The sequence below is a fragment of the Delphinapterus leucas genome, chromosome X (assembly GCF_059928025.1).
Source record: "Delphinapterus leucas isolate spDelLeu-1000000601 "Yukka" chromosome X, BTC_Dleu_Yukka2, whole genome shotgun sequence".
In the NCBI taxonomy this organism is placed as follows: Eukaryota; Metazoa; Chordata; class Mammalia; order Artiodactyla; family Monodontidae; genus Delphinapterus; species Delphinapterus leucas.
This window is the reverse complement of record NC_143150.1, coordinates 29,963,299-29,976,206: the sequence shown is the minus strand read 5'-3', so window position 1 is coordinate 29,976,206 and position 12,908 is coordinate 29,963,299. Positions and strand designations below refer to the sequence as shown.

Sequence of the window (12,908 nt, the reverse complement as noted above, 5' to 3'; positions counted from 1 at the left end):
GGGAAAGGAAATAGTTAATCAAGTCCAGGAAGCACAGAGGGTCCCATACAGGATAAATCCAAGGAGAAACACACCAAGACACATATTAATCAAACTATAAAAAATTAAAGAAAAAGAAAAATTATTGAAAGCAGCAAAGGAAAAATAACACACAAGGGAATCCCCATAAGGTTAACAGCTGATCTTTCAGCAGAAACTCTGCAAGCCAGAAGGGACTGGCAGGACATATTTAAAGTGATGAAGGAGAAAAACCTGCAACCAAGATTACTCTACCCAGCAAGGATCTCATTCAGATTTGATGGAGAAATTAAAACCTTTACAGCCAAGCAAAAGGGAAGAGAATTCAGCACCACCAAACCAGCTTTACAACAAATGCTAAAGGAACGTCTCTAGGCAGGAAACACAAGAGAAGGAAAAGACCTACAATAACAAACCCAAAACAATTAAGAAAATGGGAATAGGAACATACATATCGATAATTACCTTAAATGTAAATGGATTAAATGCTCCAACCAAAAGACACAGACAGGCTGAATGGATACAAAAACAAGACCCACATATATGATGTCCACAAGAGACCCACTTCAGACCTAGGGACACATACACACTGAAAGTGAGGGGATAGAAAAAAGATATTCCATGCAAATGGAAATCAAAAGAAAGCTGGAGTAGCAATTCTCGTATCAGACAAAATAGACTTTAAAATAAAGACTATTACAAGAGACAAAGAAGGACACTACAGAATGATCAAGGGATCGATCCAAGAAGAAGATATAACAATTGTAAATATTTATGCACCAAACATAGGAGCACCTCAATACATAAGGCAAATACTAACAGCCATAAAAGGGGAAATCGACAGTAACACAATCATAGTAGGGGACGTTAACACCCCACTTTCACCAGTTGACAGATCATCCAAAATGAAAATAAATAAGGAAACACAAACTTTAAATGATACATTAAACAAGATGGACTTTATTGATATTTACAGGATATTCCATCCAAAAAGAACAGAATACACATTCTTCTCAAGTGCTCATGGAACATTCTCCAGGATAGATCATATCTTGGGTCACAAATCAAGCCTTGGTATATTTAAGAAAATTGAAATTGTATCAAGTATCTTTTACGACCACAACGCTATAAGACTAGATATCAATTACAGGAAAATATCTGTAAAAAATACAAACACATGGAGGCTAAACAATACACTACTTAATAACCAAGAGATCACTGAAGCAATCAAAGAGGAAATCAAAAAATACCTAGAAACAAATGACAATGGAGACACGACGACCCAAAACCTATGTGATGGAGCAAAAGCAGTTCTAAGAGGGAAGTTTATAGCAATACAATCCTACCTTAAGAAACATCTCAAATAAACAACCTAACCTTACACCTAAAGCAATTAGAGAAAGAAGAACAACATAACCCCAAAGTTAGCAGAAGGAAGGAAATCATAAAGATCAGATCAGAAATAAATCAAAAAGAGATGAAGGAAATGATAGCAAAGACCAATAACACTAAATTCTGGTTCTTTGAGAAGATTTTAAAAATTGATAAACCATTAGCCAGACTCATCAAGAAAAAAAGGGAGAAGACTCAAATCAATAGAGTTAGAAATGAAAAAGGAGAAGTAACAACTGACACTGCAGAAATACAAAGGATCATGAGAGATTACTACAAGCAACTCCATGCCAATAAAATGGACAACCTGGAGGAAATGGACAAATTCTTAGAAATGCACAACCTTCTGAGACTGAATCAGGAAGAAACAGAAAATATGAACAGACCAATCACAAGCACTGAAATTGAAACTGTGATTAAAAATCTTCCAACAGGACTTCCCTGGTGGCACAGTGGTTAAGAATTCGCCTGCCAATGCAGGGGACACAGGTTCGAGCCCTGGTCTGGGAAGATCCCATGTGCCGCCGAGCAACTAAGCCCGTGCGCCATAACTACTGAGCCTGCGCTTTGGAGCCTGCGAGCCACAGCTACTGAGGCCCACGTACTGCAATGAAGAGTAGTCCCCGCTCACCACAACTAGAGAAAGCCCGTGTGCAGCAATGAAGACCCAACGCAGCCAAAAATAAATAATAAAAAAAAATCTTCCAACAAACAGAAGTCCAGGACCAGATGGCTTCACAGGCAAATTCTATCAAACATTTACAGAAGAGCTAACACCTATCCTTCTCAAATTCTTCCAAAATATAGCAGAGGGAGGAACACTCCCAAACTCATTCTACGAGGCCACCATCACCCTGATACCAAAACCAGACAAAGATGTCACAAAGACAGAAAACTACAGGCCAATATCACTGATGAACATAGATGCAGAAATCCTCAACAGAATACTAGCAAACAGAGTCCAACAGCATATTAAAGGATCATAAACCATAATCAAATGGGGTTTATCCCAGAAATGCAAGGATTCTTCAACATACGCAAATCAATCAATGTGATACACCATATTCACAAAATGAAGGAGAAAAACCATATGATCATCTCAATCGATGCAGAGAAAGCTTTGGACAAAATTCAACACCCATTTATGATAAAAACCCTCCAGAAAGTAGGCATAGAGGGAACATTCCTCAATATAATAAAGGCCATATATGAAAAACCCACAGCCAACATCGTCCTCAATGGTGAAAAACTGAAACCATTTCCACTAAGATCAGGAAGAAGACAAGGTTGCTCACTCTCACCACTCTTATTCAACACAGTTTTGGAAGTTTTAGCCACAGCAATCAGAGGAGAAAAAGAAATAAAAGGAATCCAAATCGGAAAAGAAGAAGTAAAGCTGTCACTGTTTGCAGATGACATGATACTATACATAGAGAACCCTAAAGATGCTACCAGAAAACTCCTAGAGCTAATCAATGAATTTGGTAAAGTAGCAGGATACAAAATTAATGCACAGAAATCTCTTGCATTCTTATACACTAATGATGAAAAATCGGAAAGTGAAATTAAGAAAACACTCCCATTTACCATGGCGACAAAAAGAATAAAATATCTAGGAATAAACCTACCTAAGGAGACAAAAGACTTGTATAAAAAAAATTATAAGACACTGATGAAAGAAATTGAAGATGATACAAATAGATGGAGAGATATACCATGTTCTTGGATTGGAAGAATCAACATTGTGAGAATGACTCTACTACCCAAAGCAATCTACAGATTCAATGCAATCCCTATCTAACTACCGCTGGTATTTTTCACAGAACTAGAACAAAAAATTTCACAATTTGTATGGAAACGCAAAAGACCCCGAATAGCCAAAGCAATCTTGAGAAAGAAAAACGGAGCTGGAGGAATCAGGCTCCCTGACGTCAGACTATACTACAAAGCTACAGTAATCAAGACAGTATGGTACTGGCACAAAAACAGAAATATAGATCAATGGAACAGGATAGAAAGCCCAGAGATAAACCCATGCACATACCGTCACCTTATCTTTGATAAAGGAGGCAAGAATATACAGTGGAGAAAAGACAGCCTCTTCAATAAGTGGTGCTGGGAAAACTGGACAGCTACATGTAAAAGTAGGAAATCAGAACACTCCCTAACACCATACACAAAAATAAACTCAAAATGGATTAAAGACCTAAATGTAAGGCCAGACACTATCAAACTCTTAGAGGAAAACATAGGCAGAACACTCTATGACATCAATCACAGCAAGATCCTTTTTGACCCACCTCCTAGAGAAATGGAAATAAAAACAAAAATAAACAAATGGGACCTAATGAAACTTCAAAGCTTTTGCACAGCAAAGGAAACCATAAACAAGACGAAAAGACAAACCTCAGAATGGGAGAAAATATTTGCAAATGAAGCAACTGACAAAGGATTAATCTCCAAAATTTACAAGCAGCTCATGCAGCTCAATATCAAAAAAACAAACAACCCAATCCAAAAATGGGCAGAAGACCTAAATAGACATTCCTCCAAAGAAGACATACAGGTTGCCAACAAACACATGAAAGAATGCTCAACATCACTAATCATTAGAGGAATGCAAATCAAAATTACAGTGAGGTATCATCTCACACCAGTCAGAATGGCCATCATCAAGAAATCTACAAACAATATATGCTGGAGAGGGTGTGGAGAAAAGGGAACCCTCCTGCACTGTTGGTGGGAATGTAAACTGATACAGCCACTATGGAGAACAGTATGGAGGTTCCTTCAAAAACTACAAATAGAACTACCATATGACCCAGCAATCCCACTACTGGGCATATACCCTGAGAAAATCATAATTCAAAAAGAGTCATGTACCAAAATGTTCACTGCAGCTCTATTTACAATAGCTAGGACATGGAAGCAACCTAAGTGTCCATCAACAGATGAATGGATAAAGAAGATGTGGCACATATATACAATGGAATATTACTCAGCCATAAAAAGAAACGAAATTGAGCTATTTGTAATGAGGCGGATAGACCTAGAGTCTGTCATACAGAGTGAAGTAAGTCAGAAAGGGAAAGACAAACACCGTATGCTAACACATATATATGGAATTTAAGAAAAAAAACAAATGTCATGAAGAACGTAGGGGTAAGACAGGAATAAAGACACAGACCTACTAGAGAAGGGACTTGAGGATATGGGGAGGGGGAAGGGTGAGTTGTGACAAAGCGAGAGAGAGGCATGGACATATATACACTACCAAACGTAAAACAGATAGCTAGTCGGAAGCAGTCGCATAGCACAGGGAGATCAGCTCGGTGCTTTGTGACCACCTGGAGGGGTGGGATAGGGAGGGTGGGAGGGAGGGAGACACAAGAGGGAAGAGATATGGGAACATATGTATAACTGATTCACTTTGTTATAAAGCAGAAATTAACACACCATTGTAAAGCAATTATACCCCAATAAATATGTTTAAAAAAAAAGATGTGGCACATATATACAATGGAATATTACTCAGCCATAAAAAGAAACGAAATTGAGTTATTTGTAGTGAGGTGGATGGACCTAGAGTCTGTCATACAGAGTGAAGTAAGTCAGAAAGAGAAAAACAAATACTGTATGCTAACACGTATATATGGAATCTAAGAAAAGAAAAAAGGTCATGAAGAACCTAGGGGCAAGATGGGAATAAAGACACAGACCTACTAGAGAATGGACTTGAGGATAGGGGGAGGGGGAAGGGTAAGCTGTGACAAAGTGAGAGAGTAGCATGGACATATATACACTACCAAACGTAAAATAGATAGCTAGTGGGCTTCCCTGGTGGCGCAGTGGTTGAGAGTCCGCCCGCCAATTCAGGGGACACGGGTTCGTGCCCTGGTCCAGGAAGATCCCACATGCCACGGAGTGGCTAGGCTCATGAGCCATGGCCGCTGAGCCTGCGAGCCCGGAGCCTGTGCTCCGCAACGTGAGAGGCCACAACAGTGAGAGGCCCGTGTACAGCAAAACAAACAAACAAACAAACAAACAAAAAAACAATAGATAGCTAGTGGGAAGCAGCCGCATAGCACAGGGAGATCAGCTCGGTGCTTTGTGACCACCTAGAGGGGTGGGATAGGGAGGGTGGGAGGGAGGGAGACGCAAGAGGGAAGAAATATGGGAACATATGTGTATGTATAACTGATTCACTTGGTTATAAAGCAGAAACTAACACACCGTTGTAAGGCAATTACACTCCAATAAAGATGTTTTTAAAAAAAGCCTTCTCTACCCCCAAAGTTATAAAAATATTCTCTTATATTTTTTCCTCATATTTTTAGAAGTTGTTTTCAATCCAACTGGAATCTATTTTTGTGAATGGTGTTTGTGTGGGATGGTCTCATCTTATGTTTTCCTAACGGATGGCCTATTTTCCCAGCACATTTTCTTTTTGTTTTGTTTTGTTTTTTTTGCGTTACGCGGGCATCTCACTGTTGTAGCCTCTCCCGTTGCGGAGCACAGGCTCCGGACGCGCAGGCTCAGCGGCCATGGCTCACGGGCCCAGCCGCTCCGCGGCATGTGGGATCTTCCCGGACCGGGACACGAACCCGTGACCCCTGCATTGGAAGGCGGACTCTCAACCACTGTGCCACCAGGGAAGCCCACATTTTCTTGAATAGTCTATTCTTTCCTTGCTAACTTACAAATCTAAATTCCCATAGAAACATGGATTTGATCTTGGACTCATTTTTCTGTTCAATTGCTCCGTTTGCTATTTTTTTTAATAAATAAATAAATTTATTTATTTATTTATTTATTTTTGGCTGCGTTGGGTCTTCGTTGCTGTGCACAGGCTTTCTCTAGTTGTGGCGAGCGGGGACTACTATTCGTTGCGGTGCACGGGCTTCTTATTGTGGTGGCTTCTCTTGTTGCGGAGCACGGGCTCTAGGTGCACAGGCTTCAATCGTTGTGGCACGAGGGCTCAGTAGTTGTGTCTCTCGGGCTCTAGAGCGCAGGCCCAGTAGTTGTGGCACACAGGCTTAGTTGCTCCATGCCATGCGGTATCTTCCCGGACCAGAGCTCGAATCCCTGTCCCCCACACTGGCAGGTGGATTCTTAACCGCTGCGCCACCAGGGAAGTCCCTCCTTTTGCTATTCTGATGCCTTTACTTCCTTACCTCCCATTCACTCATGGCAATCTAGTTTCTACCCACGATTTCCCTGGAATTATTATTCCTAAGTGTATTAATGACCTTCATGTTGCCAAACCCAATGGATATTTTTCAGTTTTTATCTCTCTGGACACTATTTATCATTTCCCTCACATATGCTACATAATACAACTCTCCCTTGATTCTTCTACCAATAAAAGTCACGATCATAACAATATCGTTAGTTACCCCGTGCCAGGCACTGTTTAAGCGTTTCCTATGCCATACACGTGGAGTATGCCTCACCCATAACCCTCTGGGTAGATATCAGTATTATCACCATCCCCACTTTACAGGAAACTGAGGCATAAAGAATTTAAGTGCCTAGTTGTAGTGTAAGCCCTGACAGTTGTAACTTGCATTTTTGTAACCAAGTGTCTGATTTAAGCTTTGATTTCGGAGGCATCCACTTCAAAAAGGCACCTACTTCAAGGACAGCTATCACGCATAAACACACTGCCAGCCACAGAAAGATAAGGAACCAGCCCCGTCCACCCCCCCACCCCAGGCGTCCTTGTTTTAAAGATATTGGTGGATTTCTATAACTGACCATTTAGGCCACTTGTTTTTTTCTCTCCCCACGTGTTAAATTCCCGCTCTTATGTTTTACATTCACCAATAAAGAGTAAGCCCGCAAAACCACAGGCCGCCTACCCTCGATCCCTATGAAAGCAGAACCTCAGGCCCAGGTGCTCTCGCTCTCTTTCTCTACCCTCGACCTCGCTGTGTAGCCCCGGGTGTGCCTTGTCCTTTCCAGAGCCTGTGAGTAATAAACATTTTTTTCCCCTCCAAGTTTCCTGACGGTTATTACTGAGGGCGTCTTGCAATCATAATAAGAACCACAAGGGCCGGTCCAGCCGCAACATTGGTTATGGATAGGCTGAGACCAGCACAAAATGCTTGTCCAAGATCCCTGAGCTAATAAGTAGCAAGATGGGATTTGAACCTAGGTCTGTCTGAGACCAAAGCCTGAGTTCCTAAGCACACCCCTTTCCAGCCTGTCCTCTGTCTCCCTCTTGAGTTCCTTTTGCCTCAGCAGCTTTCAAATGGTGCCCTTCATGATATGGCCTTCGTCACTGCTCTTCTCAGTTTGCCCCTGCACCCTGGGTAAAGCAGGGCCTTCTGATGCTCTCTTTCCGTGCAGCTTCACTGACCTATCTATGTCCTCATGGCCCTGTCAGAATGGAGAAAACACGGCTTTTTATTACAAATCCCTGGAGCTTACTCCACTTCTGTTCCCCAGCCCATTTCCCGGAGGCTTCTCATTTTTACTTATGCGAGTTTGTATTATTTGATATAAGCACGTATCACATTTATAATCAGGAAAAACAGTAAGGATATTAAAAATAGAAGAGAAGTAGGTTAGCCTCTAAGGGGCAAGAGAAGTAGATTAGCCTCTAAGGGGCTCTATCAGTTTGGCCCTCCCAAACCATCATTATGCAGGCGTTTTCCAACGTTAGATATGTCGACTATATGTTACTGAGAACTGTGAGAAATTTAATGGACGAGATGCTGAGCAGTCTGCAGCTGAGATTGATCACTCATATTGTGACCCAAACAGCCCCTTTCCCCAGGGTTTAATTTATTCTCCACCAAACAAGATTAGCACAATAAGCAGGCCTATACAAAGCAGAGGTGTCCTTCGTCTAGAATTTCAAATGGAAAACAGAATTCAGTTCAATCATTAAGGAGCTAAATATATTTATTCACTATAAGGAAATGAGTATGGCTGTTGTTATTTTAAGGGAGAAATAGAAGAACTGGGGATACAGTTCATCTGAGAAGCAAGGGAATCCTCAAAGGATGAGCACTGCTCAAAATGATGAATGACCTTTTCTGTGAAGAGCACCTGTGATAACCATGTGACTTTTAGTTAAAGGCAGACGGTGCCTGACGCCCTCCCCCTCCCTCAACCCAGCCCTCATCTCGTCCTCATCTGAGCCTCACTCCAGCCCTCACTGGCACACCATTCTCAACCACCCACAGTCTCTCCTCCTACCTCTCTGCTTATTCCAGCTCGGTCTCTTTCCAGGATGTCTTTTCCTCCATCTGCTGACTTAACATCCTCAGGTTTTTATCTTTAGCCCAGCGTTCATCTCACTCGGCTCCAATCCCTGGATGATCTTACGTGTGTCTGTGGCTGGAACATATCACCTATACCTTGATAACCCAAGTCTGTTTACAGCGCAGACCCTCTCCTGACCTCTAACCCTGCATATTTAGCTGCCTATCCTCTCTCGATGGTCCGCAGGCAGCTCAAACTCAACACTTCCTAAACAGAGCTGATTCTTCTTAAACCTGGTTCTTATGGTAACTCTTACTGAATGCTGCCAACCATCTGTCCACCCTCCAAAGCCAGAAATCCAAGCCTCATTCTAGGTTCTTCTTTTGCCCTCCCAACCCCCAAGTCCTGTTGAGTCTACCTACTCAGTAGTTATCAAATCTGTCCCCTCTTCCCTGTCTCAGCACCTGTGTCATCGCTGGCCTCTTTCAAATTGGTCCAACAGTCTCCTAATTGGTCTTCCTGCTCACCAGCCCATCTCCATACTATCCCAAAGCCCCCTCTTCAAAGGCCAATTCGACTACATCATTCTACTTCATAAAGCTTTTCAGTGGCTCCATATCTACACATTCTACAAACCCCTCCATGATCTGGTCCCTGCTTACCTCTTCAGGCTCGTCTCCCCTCACTTTTCCCCCAGCTCACGCCAAGCACCGGCCCAGGGGCACAGCAGGTATTGCGGGGCCCTAGGTTTACACGATTTGAAGGGCCCTCCAAGAAAGATCAAACAACACAATGACTAGAAATTATTTCCAGGGCTTTGGAGGTGCGTGAGCAACTGAGGGCCCTGAAACAAGCTTCACTAGCTTCACAGTAACTCTACCCCTGGTCTAGCCAAACAGAGCAAGCTCAGTCCCCTAGAACATGCCACAGTCTTCCACATCCCTTTGCCTCTGTACAAGCAGCTGTCCCTGCCCGGGATGGGGTTCCCAACCTTCCCTTGTCTGTCCAGCAAAATCGTTCACCCTTCAAAGGCCAGCTCAGGGGCACCTCCTCTGTGCAGGCCTCCCTGACCTCCCTGCATGGAGCTGACTGTTCTCTCCTTCATGTTCTCATTGTACCCTGTCCTTTACAGAGCAGGTCACACTCAAAGGAACTTGTTTGCTTAAGACCAGGTTTCCCGTGAGTCTTTGCCTCAGGGGCAGAGACAAGGTCATTCCTTTTTAGACTGTCGGAGCACGGCAGTACCTGGCTCAATAAATAATGTCTGTCGAATGGAACAGAAAAACATCCTCCTTTTGGCAAAGCGTATGGAGTAGAACACTGAAATAGACAGGGACCCTGGGCGGAGGTGGCGCTACTGAGCTCTGCTGCCTGCCTGCATCATCTGAGAGGTCCAGCGGGACCCCAGTGGTGAGCTCCTCCCCGTGGCCTCCCAGTAGCCTCTGCACCCCACCGCCTCCCTTACCTGTCCTCCTTGTTGATCTGGTCCCCGAAGCCCACTGTGCTAACAATTGTGAGCTTTAGCCCCACGTTGCTTTCTTGAAGGTCATATGTATTGGACTGGAGCTGGACACCCGGCTGTGTGTGGGTGGCTGGCTCCCCCTCGAACTTGGTGTTGAACAGGGTGTCCATGAGGGTGGACTTGCCCAAACCTGTCTCTCCTGAAAAACAAAAGAATGAATTATGATGCATTCACACAATGACCACGCAGCCATTACACATGTTTCGGATACATATTCACTGACATGGGAAAATGTACACGGTAAGACACTAAGTGAAGAGCACGTAGAGCTACATGGACTATTTGATCTCAGTTAAGTGAAAAAGAGGATAAGGAACTGCACCAACATATTAGCAGTAGTCATCTCAGGATAGTGGAACTGGGGTAATTTTTCTTTTAGTCTTCATATTTTTGTGTTATTTGAAAATTGAGTATGCATTGTTTTTATAGTCAGAAAAAGAAACCATGTTAAAGGCAGTGATGGTGAGGTAGAGTTATGCCTAGAAAAACACTGCAAGGGCGTACAGTGTACTCTTACCAACGGTCATGTCTGGGTGGTGGGGTTATGTGCGCTTTTCACTTCTTTCTTTATGCTTTTCTCTATTTTCCAAGTTTTCTACAAGGAACGTGTATAGCTTTCATAATAAAAATTTAAGGGCTATTTTCAAGTTTACAAGAAAGGGACAGCAGTCCCTCATCAAATAAGTATCCTCTCCTCTCAGTCCCCACCTCTCCCAGCCAGGCCCAGACAGCACCCAGATATGCATCCCAGTGGGGAGACCATTTTTAGCTAATGGAGAGGGAATTTAGCAGGCCACAAATTATTCTTCCCTTTAAATTTCAAACAAGCCAATCAGTTGTTTGTTTAACTAACAGGCTGCGGGATACTAATAAATTAAACCCCTGGAATTTCAAAACCACTGGCTTTCGCACCAGGGCAACGAGTCGGGGAAGGGCTGCGGGGACTGGTGAAGGTTTGTGGAGGTTATTCCTGAGAGACGCAAAGGATGTCAAGTCACTGCCAGGAACCAAGGACTGCGCTTTGAAGACCCGGGCTACCCTGCTGTTCCGCTATCATCACCCCTCTTCTCCCTCTGCCTGCTCACAACCCTTGAGATGTGGGAATTGACACACCTTCCCAGTTGGGAATGGGGGGAGTGGGTTTGCCCTGGGCAAATCCTGGCCTGGAAGGTCCCCTCTTGTGACCGACAGCACATATCTGCAGGGCAGTCCAGGGCTAGGGTTCGAGCTGCACAACCCATAACCGTAAATGGTCCATCTCCCCTCCCACCTCTGGGTGTGTCTAGCTTTGCATCTTGCAAACCTCTTTTATCCGGAATAATGAGCTATGAATGCAGGAGGTGCTTTTAAAAATATCTGTCTATGCTGAGAGCTTTCTGTATGTGGAGGGATCAGTGTGAGAGAGAGAGAAAACAAGGAGAACATTCAACTCAGCCTGGCTACCCGGCTCCCCAGCCCAATTTCAGAGCCAGGTCTGACTAATGTGGTTGATTGCCAGGGTGCAGGGAAATGGTTCCTCACACAGATCGTGCTTCCAGCCAGGGTCTGTTATACCTACTAGCAGCAAAGACTCTCCCAGAAGAGGCCCTTTTCTCCCTCCCTAAAGGAACAGGAAGTATTTGGGTCCCCAGAAAAACTTGGTGAGGTGGGAAGTGGCAGACTTGGCTGCCATGGGAAGTGGCAGACTTGGCTAAGCAGCGGAAGACATCGCCCCCCTCCCCACCCAAGGTGCGGGTGCCGCTCCACTGCAAAGGGGCCGGCACCTCTGAAACGGGAACACAGGGTGGCTGCCTCTCCCTAACTCGCCTTCCCTCTGGGCGTTGAAGCTTAAGCTACATTTTCGCCGGTCTTTGTCCGTGCCTAATACATTGTCCATGTACATCCCCACTTTCAGACCCTCTCTCCCGTTCTGTGAGCTCTTTGCTGAACGCCCCGCAGCTCCTAGATCGGGGCGGCCCCTGACTCCCCAGCACCCAGAGCTGGCTCCCTGACTCCCTGATCCTAAGACTTCCCAGAGAGCAGGGGATGGGCAACTTCTGGTACTCCCCGGAGCGCCTAGCAAGAGGCTCACACAGAGGCCTCAGGAGCAGTACCACAGAGGGAAGGGCCCGCCCTGTTTGCGCAGGTGTAGAAAGGCAGGCCGGGTGGGCCGGGCAGGGCAGGGCAACGGAGGAAATGACCACCCGGACGCCTGCCAGTGCAAAAGGGCTGTGGAAATTAGATGCTCAATGATGAGTGTCTGGAAGAAAAGACCCGGCGGGTGTCTAGGGAATTGTGATAAATGCAGCATGAGAAGAGGGCAGAAAATCAAGTGTGCTTGTCCCGTTCCAGTTTTCCATCAATGTGGAGCCTGGGGGCGGGGAGGGGTGGGATCTCTCTCTCTCTCGATGGCTGCCACAGACCCAGCCTGAGCCTGGGATGTTGTCCTGGGCCCGGTACTGAGCGGGGGAGGGGAGCCACTCTCGGCTCAACTCAGATCAGGTCAGCAGATTCCACACCCCTGCAGGAAGGTAGGGACTTGGCAATTAGATTCCAGCAGGAAACCTGAGGAGTCCCGAGGGGTCAATTTCTCTCTCCTCCTCCCTCCTCAGAGTGTACAGCGGGGTTTCTTAACCCTTTTTAAGTCATCTCCACCAGCCCAGAGGATTTCCTCTCCCTTGACTTAATGTAGATAGGATCCTGGAAACACCAGCTTTTTAAAAAAGAATTCAATTTAAAACATGGAATATGAAATCTGCTTTTTCAAACTATACTCCCTGGGCTA

General features: G+C 44.6%; 1 protein-coding gene across 18 annotated transcripts in view; it reads right to left on the bottom strand.

Moving 5' to 3' along the window:
- Positions 1 to 12,908, bottom strand: part of SEPTIN6 (septin 6) — a 67,464-nt gene that overhangs the window by 35,683 nt on the left and 18,873 nt on the right. For all 18 annotated transcript variants that reach the window (XM_022562993.3, XM_022562996.2, XM_089904134.1 and 15 more), the window contains one exon: positions 10,088 to 10,283. In XM_022562993.3, the coding sequence (XP_022418701.2) occupies positions 10,088 to 10,283 (196 nt within the window). The remainder of the gene's footprint in view (positions 1 to 10,087; positions 10,284 to 12,908) is intronic.